This window comes from Chrysemys picta, chromosome 2, assembly GCF_011386835.1.
Source record: "Chrysemys picta bellii isolate R12L10 chromosome 2, ASM1138683v2, whole genome shotgun sequence".
In the NCBI taxonomy this organism is placed as follows: domain Eukaryota; kingdom Metazoa; phylum Chordata; order Testudines; family Emydidae; genus Chrysemys; species Chrysemys picta.
Genome location: NC_088792.1, coordinates 41,657,449 through 41,679,984, shown reverse-complemented (window position 1 = coordinate 41,679,984; position 22,536 = coordinate 41,657,449). Strand labels below are relative to the sequence as shown.

The 22,536-nt window shown below is 42.7% G+C and overlaps 1 protein-coding gene across 2 annotated transcripts in view; it reads left to right on the top strand.

The window, feature by feature from the left end:
• Positions 1-18,965, top strand: part of LOC101947545 (macrophage mannose receptor 1-like) — a 58,353-nt gene extending 39,388 nt beyond the window's left edge. The window contains exons 24-30 of one of the 2 annotated variants that reach the window (XM_008162793.4): positions 396-628; positions 4,311-4,476; positions 10,006-10,158; positions 13,082-13,198; positions 16,804-16,971; positions 17,935-17,976; positions 18,688-18,965. In XM_008162793.4, coding sequence (XP_008161015.2) covers positions 396-628; positions 4,311-4,476; positions 10,006-10,158; positions 13,082-13,198; positions 16,804-16,971; positions 17,935-17,976; positions 18,688-18,935 — 1,127 coding nt within the window. In that variant the 3' untranslated portion in view covers positions 18,936-18,965. The remainder of the gene's footprint in view (positions 1-395; positions 629-4,310; positions 4,477-10,005; positions 10,159-13,081; positions 13,199-16,803; positions 16,972-17,934; positions 17,977-18,687) is intronic. The other variant, XM_042857456.2, reaches the window with a different exon arrangement.
• The last annotated feature ends 3,571 nt before the right edge of the window (positions 18,966-22,536 follow it).

The window sequence follows — 22,536 nt, the reverse complement described above, 5'->3', positions numbered from 1 at the left end:
TACAACCCACCAGAACCACGAGGAGAGCGTGACTTGCTTTGGATGGGATGATTAGTTGGTTAGTGGGTGAGAAGATTGTGCTTCCACTTAGTACATACAGCTGCATTAAAGCTAATCACTATCCAGTGCATAGGGAGCCAAATGAGTATAAATCCATGGGAGAGTCTGGCTCAGTAATGGCCAGTCAGAGCAACAAGGACCATGGCTTTTTATAAAAGAACTCTGAATCATGTTTTTTGTCACTGAAGTCCTGGCTGGGACGTGCATCCAGTCTTAATTTCTGTTAGTGCTACCACTCTTAAGTGTTCGAATACTGCCGACATTTGTTGTTCGGTGGAACAATAAGTCCATGTACTACAAAATTACCTTTCCATGTGTTTGGTTTTTTACTACAGATCCTAAATTATATAATTTCCAAACAACAGTTCCAGTATCTGGCTTTACCCTTTATGGTAACAGTAGCTATTCACTCATCAGTTCCAGAATGAACTGGGAAGAAGCACGAAAAAACTGCAAGGCTGAATACTCAGAACTTGCCAGTATTTTAGATCCCTACAGCCAGTCATTCCTGTGGCTACAAGTGTTAAAAGTCGGGCAGCCTGTATGGATAGGTCTTAACAGCAATGTGGTAAGAACATCAAATAAGTGTGACTATGATGCTGCTGATCTATGTCAAATCAGACCTCCCACATTCCTTACTCGAGTGCTGTCTGCAGTTATTACCCAGGGCTCTATTTGATGTGCTTGCTTTTGTCTCATAGTTGAGTAGTGATTGTGAAAGAACTCCCACTGTTCCTGTTAGCGTGCTTCAAAAGCAGCTTAAACTATAGCTAGGGAATGGTGGGAACCATGGAAATGGGAATGGGGGAGACACAGAAAAGGGTATGTGAAGAAGAGATAAGCTGTGGATGGAATTATATACCTGTGGATACACAGTAATGTGAGGAAACCAATAGGAGAGTGGAAGCCATCAAAATGGTGGGGGAGGGAGAGAAGCCGTGGAAGAACATGGGGAGAGGTGCAGATGGGGAATCCTGGGAATGGGAGAAGGGACAAACCAACAGCAGGTGAAAGGGGTGTGTATTCCTTTTGAAAACAATGATTTAGCAAAATGGTTGAAGATCCCAAAAGCCTCAAGGCCTGATTCACTGAAGCTGGTGCCTGATTGATACTGAGGAACGGCAGGCAGTGTTACTGTTGCTTGCCCTCCTTCAGAATTTCCATTGAATTGGTGCAATTTTAAACTCCAGGGAGAATGACAAGGGGATGTATTAAATCAACTTATCCCATAGCTGCTCGGGTATCACACCATTCCCAGTCCATGCCATCCTCTTTGCATTTCACTGGACCCCCAGACTATTGCAGAATGTGGGTTACAAGTGGTGTGGGCCACTTCAGGCTGCCTTTTTGGCAGACTTCTCTCCCCCAGATGCCTGCAGACGTATAGAACTCAGGCTTGGGAATACTTTGGGCTGAATTTACTGCAGAGGCTCATCACTGCCATTGTTTGTTCCAGTGGCTAGGGCTGCAGTGCTACCACATCTGTTTACTTACATTCTTAATTAGTTCTCACAACCATTTTGTTGGGAATCTTTAGTCCCTCCGTACTTTGAAGGAGGGGTTTAAATCTGACAGGGGAGGGGGTCAAGGATCTGCTACTCGCCCTCCCCATGATAATCTGCCCAAATTTGGCTGAGTTATTAGCCTCTGAAAATTTCAGTTCACCCATGTTCAGCAGGGACTTGATAGAGTTTGGCAGCTAAGTTATCCAGAGATTCCACTTGCTGTGGGCATGCTCCATTCCCTCACTGTGCCTGTGTGCAACCAGACTGAGCTTGTACCATTCCTTCTCCTCAGAGCAATTGCTCCATCCCTAGGCTGCAGGGCCAGAGCAAAGACTCTCCCTGCAATGCTCTGCCTGCCAGTCAGGGGCCACCGAGGTCCCAGGCACAGGAACCATGAGCAGGGAGTCGACCTTTCTTGTGCTCTCCTTGCTTGGAAGTGAGCAGGAGGAGTAGGAGGAAGCATGGCTGGAATGCACAGGGCTGAGCAGCTGAGCCTGGGGACAGTGGGATGAAGATACCGGGGTGAGGGGGTCAGACTGGGACAAAGAGTTGGAAAGGGTGGGCAATGGAACTGGGGAAACATGAGGGACTGGAACTGGGTCAAGAAGCTGTGGCAGGGGTAGCAAGGCAGGGGATGGGACAAGGAGCCAAGGGAGGCTGAGAGGGGTGGGAGATTGAGATAAGGGTGCTGGGGTTGAAGAAACTAGGATGAGGAGTTCAGGAAGATGGAGAACTGGAACAAGAGGCCGGGGGAGGGGGGCCGACAGGCTGAGTCAAGGGCAGGCTGGGGAGGCCCAGGGAAGAAGGAGTCAGGCTTGGGGAGGTCAGAGGCAGAAAGTCTATGACCACTACCCAAGGAACTTGAGCCTCAACATTCCACTCCTGTCAGCAAATTGTGGCAAAATTGGTTGACACATTTGTGCCTCTTCTCCCTGCAATGGCTGGCCTACATAGAGGATAACAATCTACAACTGCTGTCAGTTACTCTGTTAGCTCAAGTAGCGGAGGTCTGTGCTGTGGAGCCAAAAGTTCTAGCCCTACCTATAAGACCAATGGGAATCAATATAGTTCCCATGGTGGAATTTGTGTTTTTTCAGTTTGCTTTAAACAAACAAAAAACTAGGAAAATACATTTTAAAAATGATGACTGTTAAGAATATTGCTTGTGCAACCTTAATTTGGACTCCTTCCACCTATGTGTTATGCTATTGTCTTTAATCATATGATCACATACTATTTTTTCCCATAGTATCCCTGCTTCATTCAGTGCAAAGCCTGGAAAGTGCTCATTGAATGACTTGGGGCTGTGCAGTGAATGAGGCTGTTGTCTGTAGGACCACGGAGACATATGTTGCAAACGTTGGAAGGTGTATGGTTGCAAGGATGGTCTCATGGTTTAGGTAATAGAATACTCTTGGAGAAATGGATTCTGTCTCTGCCCCAGAGTTCCTGTGTAATGCTGGATGAGTCACTAAATTAACATTTTCACAGGTGGTCAGTAAGCCCATATCTACACGGAATACTCGGAAGTTAAGGCAAATCAACTAAAGGTGTGAAATCAATGTGCACAAGTTAATCCCCCGTGTAGATGCTCTCACTTAGGAGTAAAGTAACCTTAGCTCGCTGTAACTTAATCCTCCTTTGAGCATCCATGTGGGAGTTTAATATACTTTAACTCAGGGGTAGGCAACCTATGGCACGCGTGCCGAAGGCAGCACGTGAGCTGATTTTCAGTGGCACTCACACTGCCTGGGTCCTGGCCACCGGTCCGGGGGGGTCTGCATTTTAATTTAATTTTAAATGAACTTTCTTAAACATTTTAAAAACCTTATTTGCTTTACATACAACAATAGTTTAGTAATATATTATAGACTTATAGAAAGAGACCTTCTAAAAACGTTAAAATGTATTACTGGCACGCGAAACCTTAAATCAGAGTGAATAAATGAAGACTCGGCACACCACTTCTGAAAGTTTGCCGACCCCTGCTTTAACTTATGCATTTTAACATCACACCTTTGGTTGATTTGCCTTAACTTTCCTTAGTATCCCAATGTAGACATGACCTAATTGTGTGTGTGCCTGTTTTCTGGGTGCCCGACTTGGGATATTTGGGGCCTATTTTGCAGAAGTCCTGAGCACTCACAGCTGCAACTGAAGAAAATGAGATCTGTGATCTGAACATACAAAGTGCTTTATAATGCTAAGTTACCTGAAAAATCAGGTCATATGCATCTGTCACAGGCCACTCAAAATTAGTGAACACTTTTGACATTAATGTCTCTGTGCACCAGTTCCTGATCTGTCAAATGGGAATAATAATGTCACTTCACCTCATTAATGTTTGTGAAGCACTCAGATACTACAGTGATGAGTACCATAAAAAAGCCCATTAGGAAGTGAATAATTCTGTTTTCAAAGCAGGATTTGAGTAGTGTGCCATAAATAAGGCATGGGGACGTATATTGAACAATGAGGATAAAATCTAATTTTGAATAATTGCCCATTAGGTGAGCACTGTCCATTCTGTGCTCTGAAAGAAGCAGGCATCCTGTAGAAAAAAGTGTGTGATCATGTAATTAAAGATGATATCATAATGCATGCACACAAGGGGGCTGAATTAAGGTTTTATAGACAAACTTATTTCTGACATTTGAGTGTGTGAGTTTGTGACCGTAATGTTCTTTTTTTTTTTTTAAGACAGTTTTTGGATGCAATATTATCTTAATTGTCTTTTGTTTTTAGACTAGTGGCTTTTACAAGTGGACTGATAACTGGAGAATCAAGTACTCTAAGTGGGCCAGTGACGAGCCAAAACAGAACTTGGCCTGTGTTTATTTAGATGTTGATGGGACCTGGAAGACAGGGTCTTGTGATGAAAATTACCTCTCTGTCTGTAAAAGGTCTGATGGTAAGCAACTGAATTTAGCAATTTTAATTAGTGAGCTTTAAGTTTAAATGCATTCAGGTCTTGATTATGACTACAGTAGAACCTCAGAGTTACAAACACCAGAGTTACGAATTGACCAGTCAACTGCACACCTTGGAACTGGAAGTATGCAATCAGATAGCAGCAGAGACCAAAACAAACAAACAACAACAAAAAAGCAAATACAGCACAGTACTGCGTTAAATGTAAACTACTAAAAAAAGTTTTAGTTTTAAAAATTACAGTTTTAAAAAAAGATTTGACAAGCTAAGGAAACTGTTTCTGTGCTTGTTTCATTTAAATTAAGATGGTTAAAGGCAATATTTTCCTTCTGTGTAGTAAAGTTTCAAAGCTGTATTAAGTTCAGTTGTAAACTTTTGAAAGAACAACCATAATGTTTTATTCAGAGTTACGAACATCCTCCATTCCTGAGGCATTTGTAACTCTCAGGTTCTATTGTGTGTGTGTATATATATATATATAAATAATGAATGTGACCGTTGACGTGTACTCTGCTCTAATATTGGTTTCTTTGAAGGAAATAGTCATTGATACAGTTTCTTGGTGCTTGACAGACACTAACTAGTGAATTCTAAAGATTTTTCAAAGTTTACAAACTAGTTGGTGCATTATGCCACTTTATTTTCAGTCTGTAAGCTATGGACCCACTGTTGCATCCCTTGCATATCCAAATACTCTGACTTGAATGAGAGTTTTGGATGCTCAAGAATTTCAGAATTAGGCCTTTTCTACTCAGCTACAAATCTGTCAATCCAACAGGAAGTATCAATGGAGATTTATTGGAATGTCCAATATTAGCTGCCCCGGCTTCTTGGTTCCCCCCAGAAGCAGGGTCTAGCCACCTGCGGCTCCCAGCTGGGAGAGGGTTCCATTCTCATCTTGGCTCCCAGCCAGGAGTGGAGTCCAGCCACCCAGCTCTCCAGAGGAGTGGAGGGCAGCTGGGTTCTAGCTCCCTGGCTTTCTTGTCAATTTCATAGAATCATTGAATCATAGAATATCAGGGTTGGAAGGGACCTCAAGAGGTCATCTAGTCCAACCCCCTGCTCAAAGCAGGACCAATTCCCAACTAAATCATCCCAGCCAGAGCTTTGTCAAGCCGGGCCTTAAAAACCTCCAAGGAAGGAGACTCCACCACCTCCCTAGGTAACGCATTACAGTGCTTCACCACCCTCCTAGTGAAATAGTGTTTCCTAATATCCAACCTGGAGCTCCCCCACTGCAACTTGAGACCGTTGCTCCTTGTTTGGTCATCTGCCACCACTGAGAACAGCCGAGCTCCATCCTCTTTGGAACCCCCATTTAGGTAGTTGAAGGCTGCTATCAAATCCCCCCCTCATTCTTCTCTTCTGGAGACTAAACAATCCCAGTTCCCTCAGCCTCTCCTCATAAGTCATGTGCTCCAGACCCCTAATCGTTTTTGTTGCCCTCCGCTGGATTCTTTCCAATTTTTCCACATCCTTCTTGTAGTGTGGGGCCCAAAACTGGACACACTACTCCAGATGAGGCCTCACCAATGTCGAATAAAGGGGAATGATCACGTTCCTCGATCTGCTGGCAATGCCCCTACTTATACAGCCGAAAATGCCATTAGCCTTCTTGGCAATAAGAGCACACTGTTGACTCATATCCAGCTTCTCGTCCACTGTGACCCCTAGGTCCTTTTCTGCAGAACTGCTACCTAGCTATTCGGTCCCTAGTCTGTAGCAGTGCATGGGATTCTTCCGTCCTAAGTGCAGGACTCTGCACTTGTCCTTGTTGAACCTCATCAGGTTTTTTTTGGCCCAATCCTCTAATTTGTCTAGGTCCCTCTGTATCCGATCCCTACCCTCTAGTGTATCTACCACGCCTCCTAGTTTAGTGTCATCTGCAAACTTGCTGAGAGTGCAGTCCACACCATCCTCCAGATCATTAATAAAGATATTAAACAAAACCGGTCCCAGGACTGACCCTTGGGGCACGCCGCTTGAAACCGGCTGCCAACTAGACATGGAGCCATTGATCACTACCCATTGAGCCCGACGATCTAGCCAGCTTTCTGTCCACCTTACAGTCCATTCATCCAGCCCATATTTCTTTAACTTGGCGGCAAGAATACTGTGGGAGACTGTATCAAAAGCTTTGCTAAAGTCAAGGAATAACACATCCACTGCTTTCCCCTCATCCACAGAGCCAGTTATCTCATCATAGAAGGCAATTAGGTTAGTCAGGCACAACTTCCCCTTGGTGAATCCATCCTGACTGTTCCTGATCACTTTCCTCTCCTCTAAGTGTTTCAGAATTGATTCCTTGAGGACCTGCTCCATGATTTTTCCAGGGACTGAGGTCAGGCTGACTGGCCTGTAGTTCCCCGGATCCTCCTTCTTCCCTTTTTTAAAGATGGGCACTACATTAGCCTTTTTCCAGTCATCTGGGACCTCCCCCGATCGCCATGATTTTTCAAAAATAATGGCTAATGGCTCTGCAATCTCATCCTCCAACTCCTTTAGCACCCTCGGATGCAGCGCATCTGGCCCCATGGACTTGTGCACGTCCAGTTTTTCTAAATAGTCCCGAACTTCTTTCTCCACAGAGGGCTGGTCACCTTCTCCCCATATTTGTGCTGCCCAGTGCAGCAGTCTGGGAGCTGACCTTGTTCATGAAGACAGAGGCAAAAAAAGCATTGAGTACATTAGCTTTTTCCACATCCTCGGTCACTAGGTTGCCTCCCTCATTCAGTAAGGGGCCCACACTTTCCTTGACTTTCTTCTTGTTGCTAACATACCTGAAGAAACCCTTCTTGTTACTCTTAACATCTCTTGCTAGCTGCAACTCCAAGTGTGATTTGGCCTTCCTGATTTGGCCTGCCATATTTACTATTCTTTCTACACATCGGGATGGTTTGTTCCTGCAACCGCAATAAGGATTCTTTAAAATACAGCCAGCTCTCCTAGAGCCCTTTGCCCTTCATGTTATTCTCCCAGGGGATCCTGCCCATCTGTTCCCTGAGGGAGTCAAAGTCTGCTTTTCTGAAGTCCAGGGTCCGTATTCTGCTGCTCTCCTTTCTTCCTTGTGTCAGGATCCTGAACTTGACCATCTCATGGTCACTGCCTCCCAGGTTCCCATCCACTTTTGCTTCCCCTACTAATTCTTCCCTGTTTGTGAGCAGCAGGTCAAGAAAAGCTCTGACCCTAGTTGGTTCCTCCAGCACTTGCACCAGGAAATTGTCCCCTACACTTTCCAAAAAGTTCCTGGATTGCCTGTGCACCGCTGTATTGCTCTCCTAGCAGATATCAAGGTGATTAAAGTCTCCCATGAGAACCAGGGCCTGCGATCTAACAACTTCTGCTAATTGCCAGAAAAAAGCCTCATCCACCTCATCCCCCTGGTCTGGTGGTCTATAGCAGACTCCAACCACGACATCACCCTTGTTGCTCACACTTCTCAACTTTATCCAGAGACTCTCAGGTTTTTCTGCAGTTTCATACAGGAGCTCTGAGCAGTCATACTCCTCTCTTACATACAACGCAACTTCCCCACCTTTTCTGCCCTGCCTGTCCTTCCTGAACAGTTTATATCCATCTATGACAGTACTCCAGTCATGTGAGTTATCCCACCAAGTCTCTGTTATTCCAATCGCATCATAGTTCCCTGACTGTGCCAGGACTTCCAGTTCTCCCTGCTTGTTTCCCAGGCTTCTTGCATTTGTGTATAGGCACTTAAGATAACTCATCGATCGTCCCTTTTTCTCGCATGAGACAGGAGTCCTCCCCTCTTGCGCTCTCCTGCTTGTGCTTCCTCCCAGGATTCCATTTCCCCACTTACCTCAGGGCTTTGGTCTCCTTCCCCCGGTGAACCTAGTTTAAAGCCCTCCTCACTAGGTTAGCCAGCCTGCTAGCAAAGATGCTCTTCCCTCTCTTCATTAGGTGGACCCCGTCTCTGCCTAACACTCCTTCTTCTTGGAACACCATCCCATGGTCGAAGAATCCAAAGCCTTCTCTCCGACACCACCTGCGTAGCCATTCATTGACTTCCACGATTCGACGGTCTCTACCCAGGCCTTTTCCTTGCACAGGGAGGATGGACGAGAACACCACTTGCGCCTCAAACTCCTTTATCCTTCTTCCCAGAGCCTCGTAGTCTGCAGTGATCCGCTCAAGGTCATTCTTGGCAGTATCATTGGTGCCCACGTGGAGAAGCAGGAAGTTGTAGCGATCCGAGGGCTTGATGAGTCTCGGCAGTCTCTCCGTCACATCGTGTATCCTAGCTCCTGGCAAGCAGCAGCCCTCTCGGTTTTCCCGGTCGGGGCGGCAGATAGATGACTCAGTCCCCCTGAGGAAGGCGTCACCGACCACCACCACCCTCCTCCTCCTCTTGGGAGTGGTGGTCGTGGAACCCCCATCCCTAGGACAGTGCATCTTTTGCCTTCCAATCGGTGGAGTCTCCTTCTGCTCCCTTCCCTCAGATGGGTCATCTAGTCCACTCTCTGCATTAGTACCTGTAGAGAGAACATGGAAACGATTGCTCACCTGTATCTCCATTGCTGGTGCATGGACGTTCCTCTTTCTCCTTCTGGAGGTCACATGCTGCCAAACCTCTTCACAGTCCTTCTGTCCCTGCTGCGCCTGCTCTGAATCTTCAGAACGTTGTGGCCGTAGAAGCATCTCCTGACCAGGAAATCTTCATTTTCCCTTATGCAACGCAGAGTCGATACTCATTTCTCCAGCCCTTGAACCTTCTCTTCCAATATGGAGACCAGCTTGCACTTTGTACAGACAAAGTCGTTTCTGTCCTGTGGAAGAAAGACAAACATGGCACAACCTGTGCAGGTTACAACAGCTGATCACTCACCTTCCATATCACCGTCCTCTTAAGAGCTTTCACAGCTGTTGCAGGAACTACTCAGAGAAACCTGCAGATGAAAGCCTCAGTGCGCTCTCCCCACGCGAACTCCCAGGCAAACTCCTGCTGTTCGCCGCTCAGCTGGTTCGCTGCTGACTGCCCTTATATACCAGTCAGGCCCACTCAAGGCCCACCTGGAACAAAGCACTCCCAATTCACACTTTTCAAACAAACAAGTTCAAATTTCACGGCTCCAACAGCCGATGTAAGGGACGCAGTGTCTACACAGTGTCACCCTAACTACACCTACATAAGCCCTACACCCCTTGTGGAGTTGGAGTTATTATGCTGGTGTAGTAGGGCACTTACATCAGTGGGACAAGGCTGTAGTGTAGACACAGACATTGTTAGACCAACATGAACTGCCTTGTGTCGACCTAACTGTGTTGTGTAGACTTGGCCTCAGCTGAAGTCAGTGCAGTTACCCCAATGTAAAACCTCCACAACAGAGTAGAGAATCTGGCCCAGATCATGAACCGTGAATATCTGAGGTTCTTTTTCATGGTATCCTGGTCAAATTAGTAGTGGCTGCTTATGGTACAGTATATATGTGTTTTCAGTAACATATCTGAAAAGCCCTTATTGATTTCATACAGCATGGTTTCTTCTCAGTTGTAGTCCCTACTGAACCTCCACAACTCCCTGGAAAATGTCCTACATCTGACATACGCAGATCTTGGATTCCCTTCCATGGTCACTGTTACTACATTGAGTCCTCAGAAAGGGAAAGCTGGCCCCAGTCTTCCATGGAATGTGTTCGATTAGGTGAGTGTCATCTTTAATTAGGATCTAACAGTTTCCTGCAGGCTCACCACCTATTTTGGGCACCAGCCCTAGTATCTGCCCCCCAGCAGTTTGATCTTATCTTCAAAGTGAAAAACTGGGGCACTGTAGAGAAGTAGGCAGGTAGGAAAGAGGTTGGTGGGAAAAGTGGAATTAAAGGAAGCCCTTTCTCCCCTTTCAGAATGAAAAACTGGGAAACTTTACAGTAAAGGTGAGGGTAAAACAAAACAATATTTCTCTCTCAAGCCCCCCCCCCCATCCCGTTAATCCTCTTACTGTCTGCCTTTTAGCTTTCCTCAGTTGATGAGCAGAGCCACCTAGTTAATTGGTTAATCATTCAGTCCTTAACCAATTATCTCCCTAATTTGCTCCATGTTTGGATTCTTACCAAATACCCAGAGTGGTGAGTCAGCCTAAGGCTACTCTCACTTGATCACCAGGCCACTGGTCTGAACCTGGCATAGGTTAAGAGTGAATAAAATTAGTTGCTATGTGATTACTGTTTGGTGGTGAGACATGGTGCACTAGCCGTTCGGGGTTTGAGGAGGGAACACATCTGGGCTGACAGTGTCCTGGTCCCTAGAAATAAAACCCACTACCCTGTACCTATATAGGGAGGAACCAGGATCAACAAGGATTAAGAGGCTTTGTTTACTTGTAAGGTGGCATTTGGTATCCTGCCAGTTAACCTAGCAATAGGAATTTAATCAGCTGACTTTCCAAAGGAAGGAAGATGGGAGTTCAAGATGCAGGTCTGCAAGGACTCTTGTCCAGGTACCTGGGAAAAAGCAGATGTATTTTGGACCCTCTTGGTTTCCTTTTACTTGTTTCAATTTAATGACTGTAAAAGGAGTTCCTGGTCTGTGCCAAAATGAGAGAGGTTCTTGATATTTTGTTCTGTTAAAGCCCTAATGAACTGAGCACTTCAAGAAGAGGAGACTTGGTTGTTAGCCACAACCCAGAATTTTACGTGGCTTATGTGAAATGAGTTGGTGATCTCAGTTTAATACTTCTTAGAGGTTGGTACCCTAGTGTGGCAAATCCACCATAAAATGAAAAGAACCTAATGCTGGTCTCTTGTAATAACTGGGCCTACAAATTTACCCTAATTGTGAGCTCAACTGTAAGAAGTGAGTAAAAGTTTATAAAATGTCACAACAACCTATGATAATAAATGCTAATAGGAAAAGGTACAAAATGGAGACGGACAAAATTAGTCCAAACAAAAAGGCTTACTGATACAATTATAGGACTGTGTTGAGATGGTGCCTGGTAAATAAGAGACATTTGGGACTGAAAATCAATTAACCAAAACTGGCATGTTGGTTATTAGGCCTAATTGGTGGATAAAATAATAAGGGGATGGGCTATTCCACCCAATGCTCCCTTTTGTGGTCCTCAAAAAGAAAAGCTGGCTACCAAGATGCTGGCTGACTGAAAGATGAGAGAATGGGAAGGAGCAAACTTTACCATCATGACTGCCACCCCCACCATCTCCTGGGATCCTTGGAGCTCTTGGGCCTCCATTGTACTTTTGACATCCTGAGAGAGACCTTCATCAGACCAGATCAGACAGAGACACCCAGATGACATTGGGTCACTGCTACCAGCTTTAGTGAAATCTCAGCCATGACCCGGGATGTGAGACTGTGTCTCCACCCCATGTGTCCTTGTCCTTCCCCACCTTATTTCTTTTTCTATCTCTCTCCATTTTCCTTCTGCTTAATAAGGATCTGGCTTAGCCAGCAAAGACTGCATATTTTGCAACATTGCTATAAGGGCAGCTAAATGCAATGCTCTGGGCAGCCCAATAGTGGTACAAGTTTGCCAGGTCTCAGAGTGGCTAATAAGACCATGTGCTATACTTGTGTTTTTCCAGAAGTAAAGTTGCAAGTGAGAGTCAACAGATACATAAACAGTATTTTCTGTTTTAGCTGTTCTTTTCTTCACCCTTTTGTTTTGTCTTCTAGGAAACAGAATTAGACTTTAACAACAGCTACAATAGCCCTGTCCATTTCAACTAACTTTTTCTTCTTTCCCCCAAAAGGAGTTATTACCATTTTTAATACCATCTAAGAGACCGTCAGATGATGGGGCAGGGCAGTTCTTTTTAAAAACTCTCTCCACCTAAAGGGAAGGGGAACATGGGATACTGTTAAAATGGAAGACTTACTTAATACTTTACATTTCACATGCTTTAACCTTTCTCCTCCTTGTTTTCTGTATCTTTAATACAAGGTTAAAAATATTTTAATGATGTGTTTGCCAAGGTACTAAGGTGTCTGAGGACTCTGTATACTAAACCTTGCTTAACTCTGTTTATTGTTGGACAGTGACAGGATCATGTTAATACCTTTGATTCTTAGGCCCCACTTATTAATGTAGATGGAATACAACAGGATGTCAGTATTGAGGAAACTGGGATTATGGTGGTAATAAGATCATCCCCTTAACTGGGATATGATGATATTTCTTATTTCCCAAATCAGTTTCTCTCTTCTTTCTTTTTCTTTTTTTAATCCCCGTTGCAAGAGGGAATATATTTAAAAACAAATGCTGCATTTTTCTATTTGCATTGTCTCTGGCACGTTAAACAGCAGGGAAGGATTGGGGTTGATTGAAAAAATGGCGCATGCAAATACAAAACTAATATAAGATATGTATAGCCTAGAAATAACCAGCATAGCAGGATGTTTTCCTCTAAAGAGCAAAATGCAAGGGCTGTTACTGATCTGTTTCTGGAGCTCTGATTGACTTCAGTGGCAAAAATTAATTACAGTCTATGGCTATTTTAAATGTATCAGGAGGGTTAAGAAAATGTTGTCATGATTGTTTCAAGGGGCAGATCGTTTTCTATGGTGAAACATGCTTAAATTATGCGTATTTATTAATTTATGTTTTGCAGGAGCCTCTTTGGTTTCCATAGAAAATAGGGCTGAAATGAATTTTCTCTTGGACCACTTGGATGTATTTGCAAGTGACTCGAGACAGTTTTGGATTGGAATGTACAAGAATGTGGATGGTAATTATTTAACTTTCAATAGTTATTTACAAATAAGTACTCAAACAGAAGATGGAAATCTGATGTCAAATGCTTAATATTTTTTCAATTATAGTACATAAAAAGGAGAAATTATTCAGAAAGGTGACTGCACATTTTATATCCCTGTCTCTCTCTCTTGTAAATAGAAAAAATTACACGCCTACAGTATTTCATCCAGTTTATTTCATTTCACACTTTTCTTTCATTCCCTTGATATTTAACCAAACTTAACAGCACCTCAGTTTTTGAAGGAACCTCAGTGTTAAGTATTTATTCAGCAAGAGGAAGTTCTGAAAAGTCTGCTAAAGTCTTTTAAAGAAATATATTTCTGTATTTATTGGTTAGGATTGTAATGCTGTTTTTCTCCTGTGAAGCCACAGCCTGTCATGGGGAAGGGATATGAGGAGGGTTTCCGTAGCAGCTACTATTCTTGCTGGTATTTCGTTTGAGCTAGATGCAATACCTCCAGAAGCCTTGGAGAGCATATATAACAGCAGCCTTTGGTATACCATTAATACCACTGCAGTGTGAGGTGAGCATTCTGCTTCTTGCTGGCTGGTTGATTCTAGATGGTGCAAAAATAGACAGGAACATGCCACCTTACCGATTTACGCCTTTTGGGCCCACTGGATGTTTTCAGCACAGTTGCTGGTACTAGACTTTCCTAGTCCTAGGCACTGGAACTACAGCTCCTATGAGGCACTGCAACAGCATTTCTGAATCGAACTGTTCAGTTTTCAGTCACAAGTTTTGGCAAAAAGATTAGTTTTCAGTGAAATTATTTTGGTTTTTAATTTGCTGAAAACTTGAAAATTTCCATGAATGAAAACAATTTGATTTTCATTTTCCATCTAGCTCCAAGTCTAGGCACTGGGATTCCCTTCATCCTTGAGACACAGGAAGTAGCAGCTATTCCTGCTAGCTGAGCCTGAGTAAGGGAAGAGCAGAGAACAATAGGTGTATTTTTAAGTCATCCTGATACAATCAGGCAGAATTAATTAACTGAGCCAGACCTTGCAAGGGAGCTGATTTCTAGCCTTGGCTCTGATGCAGAGCCAAAACCACAGGGGCAAGAGGGGGTGCAGCTCAGCAGCCCCACCTTAAAAATTGTTCCAGCACCACTGTACTGGGATATTTTTAAGTCCTGATTTGCTGTTTACATCACTATCACGTCACGTGGAACAGCGCACTGCGTTTGACGTTGTGCGTGCCATCTGTTGCGATTTTTTTTCCACTGTAAGTTGAGGGGTACATTTGACAAAATGTAAGCTCCTAAGAAAGCAAAGTTAGATGTCCATTCATTTTAGCCTTCTTGGACAGACACATTTGGATTTATTCAAAAGAAGGACCGTGATGTTTGTGCTTTCTGTTGTGAAAGTGTTGTTTGTCGCACATCAAGTGTTCAACGACATTTTGAAACGAAGTACGAGAAAACTTTTCTTGACGAAGCAGACAAGAGTGAATCGATCAAAAAGACAGTAGCAGGATATGAGACGCAAAGCAGTGTTTTTAAATGCTTAAGTGTAAGTAAAAATCAAGCCACAGAAGGAAGTTACAAGATTGCACAGCGCATTGCAAAAAACGGAAAGCCGTTTACAGATGGGGAATATATAAAAAGTTTTTCTCAGCAGTTCAGAGGTTTTGTTCAATGATTTGCCAAATAAAGATGCGTATCTAGAATAAAAGAGCTGCCTGTCTCTGCCAGAACAGTTGAGAGACGCGTCAGCGAAATGGCAGAAAACATTAACGAAAAGCAGACGACTGCATTAAAAGACACAGCAGTGTTTAGCGTTGCAGTTGATGAGAGTGTATATATAAACGACGCTCCATGTTTGGCAGTTGTAGCAAGATATTGTGCTTCTGATGAAATCCAAGAGGAACTTTGTTGCCTAAAACTCCTGCATGGCACAACAAAGATGGAAGATATAGTGGAAACTTTCGTAAACCATTATGAAGAACGAGGAGTTGACATCAGAAAAATATTTTGTGTGACAACAGAGGGTGTGCCTGCCATGGTCAGAAAACAGAAGGGATTTGTAAAGTTACTTGAAGATCAAGTTGGCCACCCGACAGTCAAATTTCACTGTATCATCCATCAAGAAAACCCGTGTGCTAAAATTTCTAATTCAGAGCTTAATAATGTGATGAATACAGTGGTGCAAATTGTGAATGTCCTTGGTGCTTTATCTGCTTTGACTCTAACAGTTTCAAGCACTGCTAGAAGAGATGGATAGTGCTTATGACATTCCACTTCAAAGCAACATTCGGTGGCTAAGTCGTGGCAAGGTTTTGGTGCGCTTTGTAAACTGTTTTGATGCAATCAAGGCCTTTTTGTCGGAAAAAGGACAAAGCTACCCCAAACTGGATGATGACAAATGGCTGTGTAAGCTCATGTTTCTAACTGACATCACCGCTCACCTAAACGAACTCAACTTCTGTCTGCAGGGTGCAGGGCAAATGGTTCTGGATCTTTATGAAACCTGGAAGGCATTCTTTGTAAAACTAGCAGTTTTTTCTCAGGATATTCAAACTTCGACTTTCCGATACTTCCAACACATAAAAGAGCTATCGACACGTTGCACTGTTAGTGTCGATGAAATTGGAATGTACATGCAAGAACTGGAATCAGAATTTTCTGACAGATTTCAAGATTTCCAGCAATCTGGCCCAATGCTTTCTTTTCTAATTAAACCTGAAAAGTTCAACGAAAGCAACTTGGATTTGTCTGTATTTCAGTGGATGGATGTTGAAGATTTCAAAATGCAGCTCATTCAGTTAAGAAGCTCAGAATTGTGGGCATCAAAGTTTGGAGATCTGCGGAGTGCATTTAAAGCTACCAAGAGAGATCATGGGGCCTCTATTCTGACCTGCTGGACGTCCCTGCCAGTGAAATGTAACTGTTTGAAGAAAATTGCATTTGCAATGCTTTCAGCATTTGGATCCACATACCTGTGCAAACAGGTATTTTCACATATGAAATCTGTCCTCTGTCCCTCTCAGAGCCGGTTAACAACTGATCACTCAGAAGCCTGTGTGCAGCTTAAAGTATCCAAATAAGTGCCAGACATGGGAAAACTCATCAAGGAAAAGCAAGGACAAAGATCACACTAAACTGATAAGATCTGCATTTTAATTTAATTTTAAATGAAGCTTCTTAAACATTTTAAAAAACTTATTTACTTTACGTACAACAATAGTTTAGTTATACAGCATAGACTTAGAGACCTTCTAAAAACATTAAAATGTATTACTGGCATGCAAAACCTTAAATTACAGAGAATAAATGAAGACTCGGGACACCACTTCTGAAAGATTGCCGACCCCTGCTCTAGGACAATGCAGCTGACAATGTCCAGGTGAAAACTTACAGACATAAGACATTCTCAGTTGTGTCTGCCTGGAAGGAGAGAGAAAACTGAGTCCTATAGAATGTTAATGTATTGATTTAATAAATTAATGAATTCAGCGCTCAGATTACAACAGTGACAGGTGCCGTAGAAATTATGTGATATTGTTTTAATCTCTACAAATGGGTGGTCCTTAACCTGTCATTTGTTACTCTGTATTTTTCATTTTAACTTTAGGAGAATGGACATGGGCAGACAACAGTGCAGTAGAGTTTGTAAACTGGAAAAAAAGAGAGCCTACGGATGGTTATCATGAACATTGTGTTGACATGGATGCCTCAGATGGGGGCTGGAGAAGCTATTACTGCTCTGCTGACAAAAGATTTATTTGTAAAATACCAAAGAGTAAGTGATATGTTCATTACAGTGAGTTATTAACAATGACTAATATTTATGCTACAAAATCCTTTGCATTGCATATTCTGTATGGGTCTATGTTTGTGGTAGATATTCTGATCCTACTCCCATTGAAATCAGAGGTGAAACTCCCATTTAAGGGCAATTGCTAATAGAGAAGGGGCCCGGGACTCCTGAGTTCCACTCCAATCACCCTTATCCTTAGTGCCTTAGAAGAGTAGGCGCTAACCAAACCAGGCTCTGTTGGTAGGGAGGTGGAGAGAGTACAACCAGAAAGGTTTAGGGAGGAGGAGGAGCCAAAACAGAGGAGTTGCAGATGGGATGTGAGGGGAAGAACTTGAGAAGAAGTTAACTGGGGGTGAGAGGACCCAGAATAACAGAGCTACTGCTGAGAGGGAGGAAGGAGATACCGTTGAGAAGCAGCAGTGGAAGGATACTAAGATGTATGTAACTGTGAGGTAAGTAGATGGGAGGATGTGCCTAGGACCCAATGAAAGGAAGAGGGGAATTGTGACCTAGTTTGTTTTTCTGTTGCCCCCTTGGTCTTGGACTTAAAAATGAAAATATGGATTTTTAGTTTTCCCCATACTTCAGTGTGTGAAAAACCTTCAGCTTCTCAAAATGTCTTGAAGGCTTGACATTCTGAAGGTGTGAAATCATCCCAAATCAATTGGTAACATTTTTTTCATGCAAAACAAACAAAAATAATTTTTTTTCCCTGGATCTAATTTTTAACTGGAATGTTTTGCTTGATTTGGGTAGATGATTCATTTGGATTAAGTTAAAGGTGTTATCAGATATTTTGCATCTCCATTACTTTACTTTATTTTAAAATGCAGTGTACCCAACATAGTAATTCTTCATACAGGATTTATTTACTCTGTGTGACTGTACAATTTGGTGTAAAATGGAGACTTAGACTATGAATATCTTTTTTTTTTTATTTGAAAGTTACTGAAGTTGAACCATCTGAGAAGCCATCAGACAATAAAGGTAGGACTGCTTTCTTATAAGCAAATTAAAGAGAGACCCAAATCAGGTTATAAATATAAGAACATAAGAACAGCCATACTGGGTCAGGCCAGGTCCAATATCCTAGCCCAATATCCCATCTTCTGGCAGTGACCAGTGCCAGGTGCCCCAGAGGAAATGAACAACAGGTAATCCGTTCCCTGTCACTCATTCCCAGCTTCTGGCAAATAGAGGCTAGGATACCATCCCTGCCTATCTTGGCTAATAGCCATTGATGGATCTATCCTCCATGAATTTATCTAGTTCTTTTTCAAATATTTATTTTATTTTCTGACAAAATGACTGTTTGATACCCAGCTCTGTGGATGTTTATTTGAAATGTATTATTGTGATTATTACATCTCCAACCTGACTAAAAAGCAGAACTCTCCCCTCAAACTCAATTTCATTTTGAATTAAGGTATTTAATTGTGTTTTGACTGGACCTCTGTATGATATATTTTGTGACTAGCACTATAGAAGTTATCTGTAAACTGTAATGATGTACAGCCATAAAACTCTGCCTTCAAAAATAAGGTCATTGGGCCTGATTTTCTGCTGATTCTCCACAATTTACATTGACTTGGAGTTATGGGTGCTCAGAACTATTGGAAATCAGACCCATTGCCAGACCCTAATATATATCGTCATAATCCTTAGGATCCTGAGTAATTGCTTCACATTCATTTACAGCATTGAAGACCGATGAAGCTGTTCCTGCACACCGCTTAAGTGGGATGGCCGTTATCCTGGTCCTTCTCATTCTAGTCGGAGCTGGCCTTGCAGCCTATTTTTTCTACAAAAAGAAAAGACACAACCAGCTACCAACAGATGTCAGCTTTGACAACACTCTGTACTGCAATAGAGATGCTGTTCCTGTAGCTAGTGACTCAAAGTATCTTGTGGCCAACATTGAGCAGAATGAACAAGCTATGCTTTAATTCACAAAATAAAAATGATTTTGATAAAAATTAATGCATCTGGACTACATGAACCCTTAAGACAAAGCTGTTTTATCCTGTTAAAATTGTAGTGCATTTTGCAGAGACTGCATTTGTGTGTTACGTACATTCCTTCCATAGTCTTGCGAGGTTCTGGATCTACTTGTAGAAGAATAGTTCTGTGGGAGGCTATTTAATAAAAGAACCAAATATGACCTCAAGCCATGTGAAAAACATTCAAAACTATTCTACTGTCCCTACATGGCACCTGCATCCCTATCAACCATAAAAAGAGCCAAGCTCATCATGCTGATTATGAGAATAATCATTACAAACTCTTCAAATCACTCAGAAAAGCAACTGTCTAATTCTATTGGAATCCTGCAAATCTCACTCAAGAGTTGCAGCACTCAATGCTGGTGCCATTATATTTCACTTCAGCATATAAAAAGAGACTTTTTTTGTTGTATAACTTCAGTTCAGATGACTTCACAACACCTACTCAACATGTTCTCTTATGGGGCTTGATACACTGAAGTCAATGGGATTCTTTCGACTGACTTCCCAGAGCACTAGATCAGGCCATAGGTGCCGACTCCGTGGGTACTCCAGGGCTGGAGCACCCATGGGGAAAAATTGGTGGATGCTCTGCACCCACTGGCAGCTCCCTGCCGTGCCCCCACACCTCAGCTCACCTCTGCCTCCGCTCCGCCTCTGCCCCTAAGCATGCTGCATCCCACTTCTCCTCTCTCCCAGCGCTTGCTGCCGGGAAACAGCTGTTTTGTGTGGGAAGCACTGGGAGGGAGGGGGAGGAGCGGGAACATGGCGCGCTCAGGGGAGGAGGCAGGGAAGAGGCGGGGCCGAGGTGGGGAATTGGGGAAGGGGTTCAATGGAGGCAAGGAGGGGGTGGAGTTGGGACTTTGGGGAAGGGGTTGGAATGGGGGCGGGCAGGGGCAGGAGGAGGCAGGGCAGGGGTGGAGTCAGGGCAGTGCCGGGAGCGGGAGGGGGGGCTCAAGCACCCACTGGCACAAGGAAAAGTTGGCGCCTATGGATCAGGCCCGTGCTTGCTGTTCTTTTAGTTCTGCATTTTATTTTTTGTAATATGTAAAGAATAAAATGCTTCATAGGTCTTAGCTTCAAGAAATGTCATATAATCTAATGTTTATTCCTTTTGTGAAATTTCAATCATGTTTGAATTAAAATGTATCCCTCTGGAGATGAATGGCTGAAAGCAAAGTGTACATTGCTTTCCTTTTTGCTGTACTTTTGTAAAATAAGCATTAAAAGATAGTTTGTAAAGATTTTGCATTTTTATTATGCCTTGTAAATAGGAACATTTTTATGTAGTTCACATTTTTTAAAAACAATATACATATTTATCAATTTGGCCGGCAGCCACGTAGTACCTTATGCTGTATTTTTTAAAACATTTGTTTAGTGCTGCAAGTTTACATAACACTGTACAGAACATAAGGTGGACATGTTCAGCGTATAGGCCTTGATCATGCAAACACTTGCTCACCTGCTTAACTTTACATATGTCCCAATATTGAAGATGCTGTTGACTGGAAGCCAGACAAATTCAAACTGGAAGTAAGGTGTATATTTTAAACAGTGAGTGTCAATGGGAAAAATTAAAGTCTCATGAATGCAGTAACACTTACTAAGAACATGTATTCTGTGATGAAGATTTTCAAAATAAAGGTAAGCCTGGCAAAAAAAAATAAGATTCATATTATGGTAGCAGATATACATATGTAATTGGGAAAAGCAGAATAAGTTGAGGGGTAGAAAGGGCAGATGGGATGGTTCCATGCTGGGCAATCACTGGTGAAATTCTGGCTCAGTAGAAAAGGTGCAGGAATCCCTTTCTGTAGGTGTGTGATAGAGGTTGTGTAGCCAGGAAAAAAAGGCTATGATTTATGTAAATGTGGGCTTGATCTGAAACCACTGTAAACACTCACTGATTTCATAAATATGGAACCTCAGGTGAGTTAACCACATTCTATATATGAACTGGCATAAACTGCATCCACAGGACTGTGTCTTTATCCTTGGTAGAGAAGGAAACACAATGAGGCTATCCTCGGACATGCTGGTGGCATAGACCAGTGTTTCTCAATCTTTTTGATACCGGGGATTGGCTTGCTGCCTTCCTAAACTGTGTCAAGGAGATCTCAGGGCCTGGTGCCAGTCCACAGACTGGTCATTGAGAAACACTGGCATAGACCACATGCCAAGGTGGCCATTACTAGAGGGCAGTGTGATGTGTTGGCTGCAAAGAATGCAATATCAAATGTTCCTCGTCCTTTCCAGTGTCTCGCCTGGAATTCCATGCTGAGGATTTGATGAGGCCCATCAGCTCACTGCAGGTACTCTAGGCTTGCTTGAGAAGTCCATAATAATATTTGCACTGAATTAGCCCCTTCTATGTGCGGATATCAGTGCATTTTTACAGACATTAACTAGGCTTCCCAACACTCCTTTGAAGCAAGTATCATTACAAGTGGCTAAAATATAACCTGTCGTTTGCAGAATGTCACATATAAGGGACAGAGCTGGGAACTGATAACATGAGCCCTAGCTTTGCTTTGTCCTAATATGCTGCTTTGTGCTGGTGGAGATATACAAAGCTTTCCTACTTGCTGGGGATTCCAATAGAATGTGGCCTGAGACCACACATTCATTTTGCAACTGTCAGTCAAACCCATCTTTCTATATTCAGTTTGTTTCTACATTTTCTTTCAATTTTCTGTTTTTCATCCTGCAGATGTTAAGAATCCAGAGAAAGGAACGGGAAGTTTAAATCCTGTCAATTTATAGCCTTCCTCTTTTTAAGTCTCAGCTTTTGCAGGAGCTGCCACTTATTTCTATTAATCATACAGAGAATCACCTAATATTTTTATTAGGGCTGTAAAGCGATTAAAAAAATAATTGTGATTAATTGCACTGTTAAACAATAATAGAATACCGTTTATTTAAATACTTTTGGATGTTTTCTACATTTTCAAATATATTGATTTCATTTACAACACAGAATACAGTGTACAGTGCTCACTTTATATTTATTTTTGAATACAAGTATTTGCTCTGTAAAAAAACAAAAGAAATAGTATATTTAAATTCACCTAATACAAGTACTGTAGTGCAATATCTTTATCATGAAAGTTGAACTTACAAATGTCGAACTATGTAGAAAAAAAATTGCATTCAAAAATAAAACAATGTAAAACTTTAGCGCCTACAAGTCCACTCAGTCCTACTTCAGCCAATCGCTCAGACAAACAAGTTTGGTTACATTTGCAGGAAATAATGCTGCCCGCTTCTTCTTTATGTCACCTGAAAGTGAGACTAGGCGTTCGCATGGGACTATTGGAACTGGCATCGCGACATATTTATGTGCCAGATGTGCTAAAGATTCATATGTCCCTTCATGCTTCAATCACCATTCCAGGGGACATGCATCCATGTTGATGATGGGTTCTACTTGATAACAATCCAAAGCAGAGCGGACCGATGCATGTTCATTTTCATCATCCGAGTCAGATGCCACCAGCAGAAGGTTGATTTTCTTTTTTGGTGGTTCGGGTTCTGTAGTTTC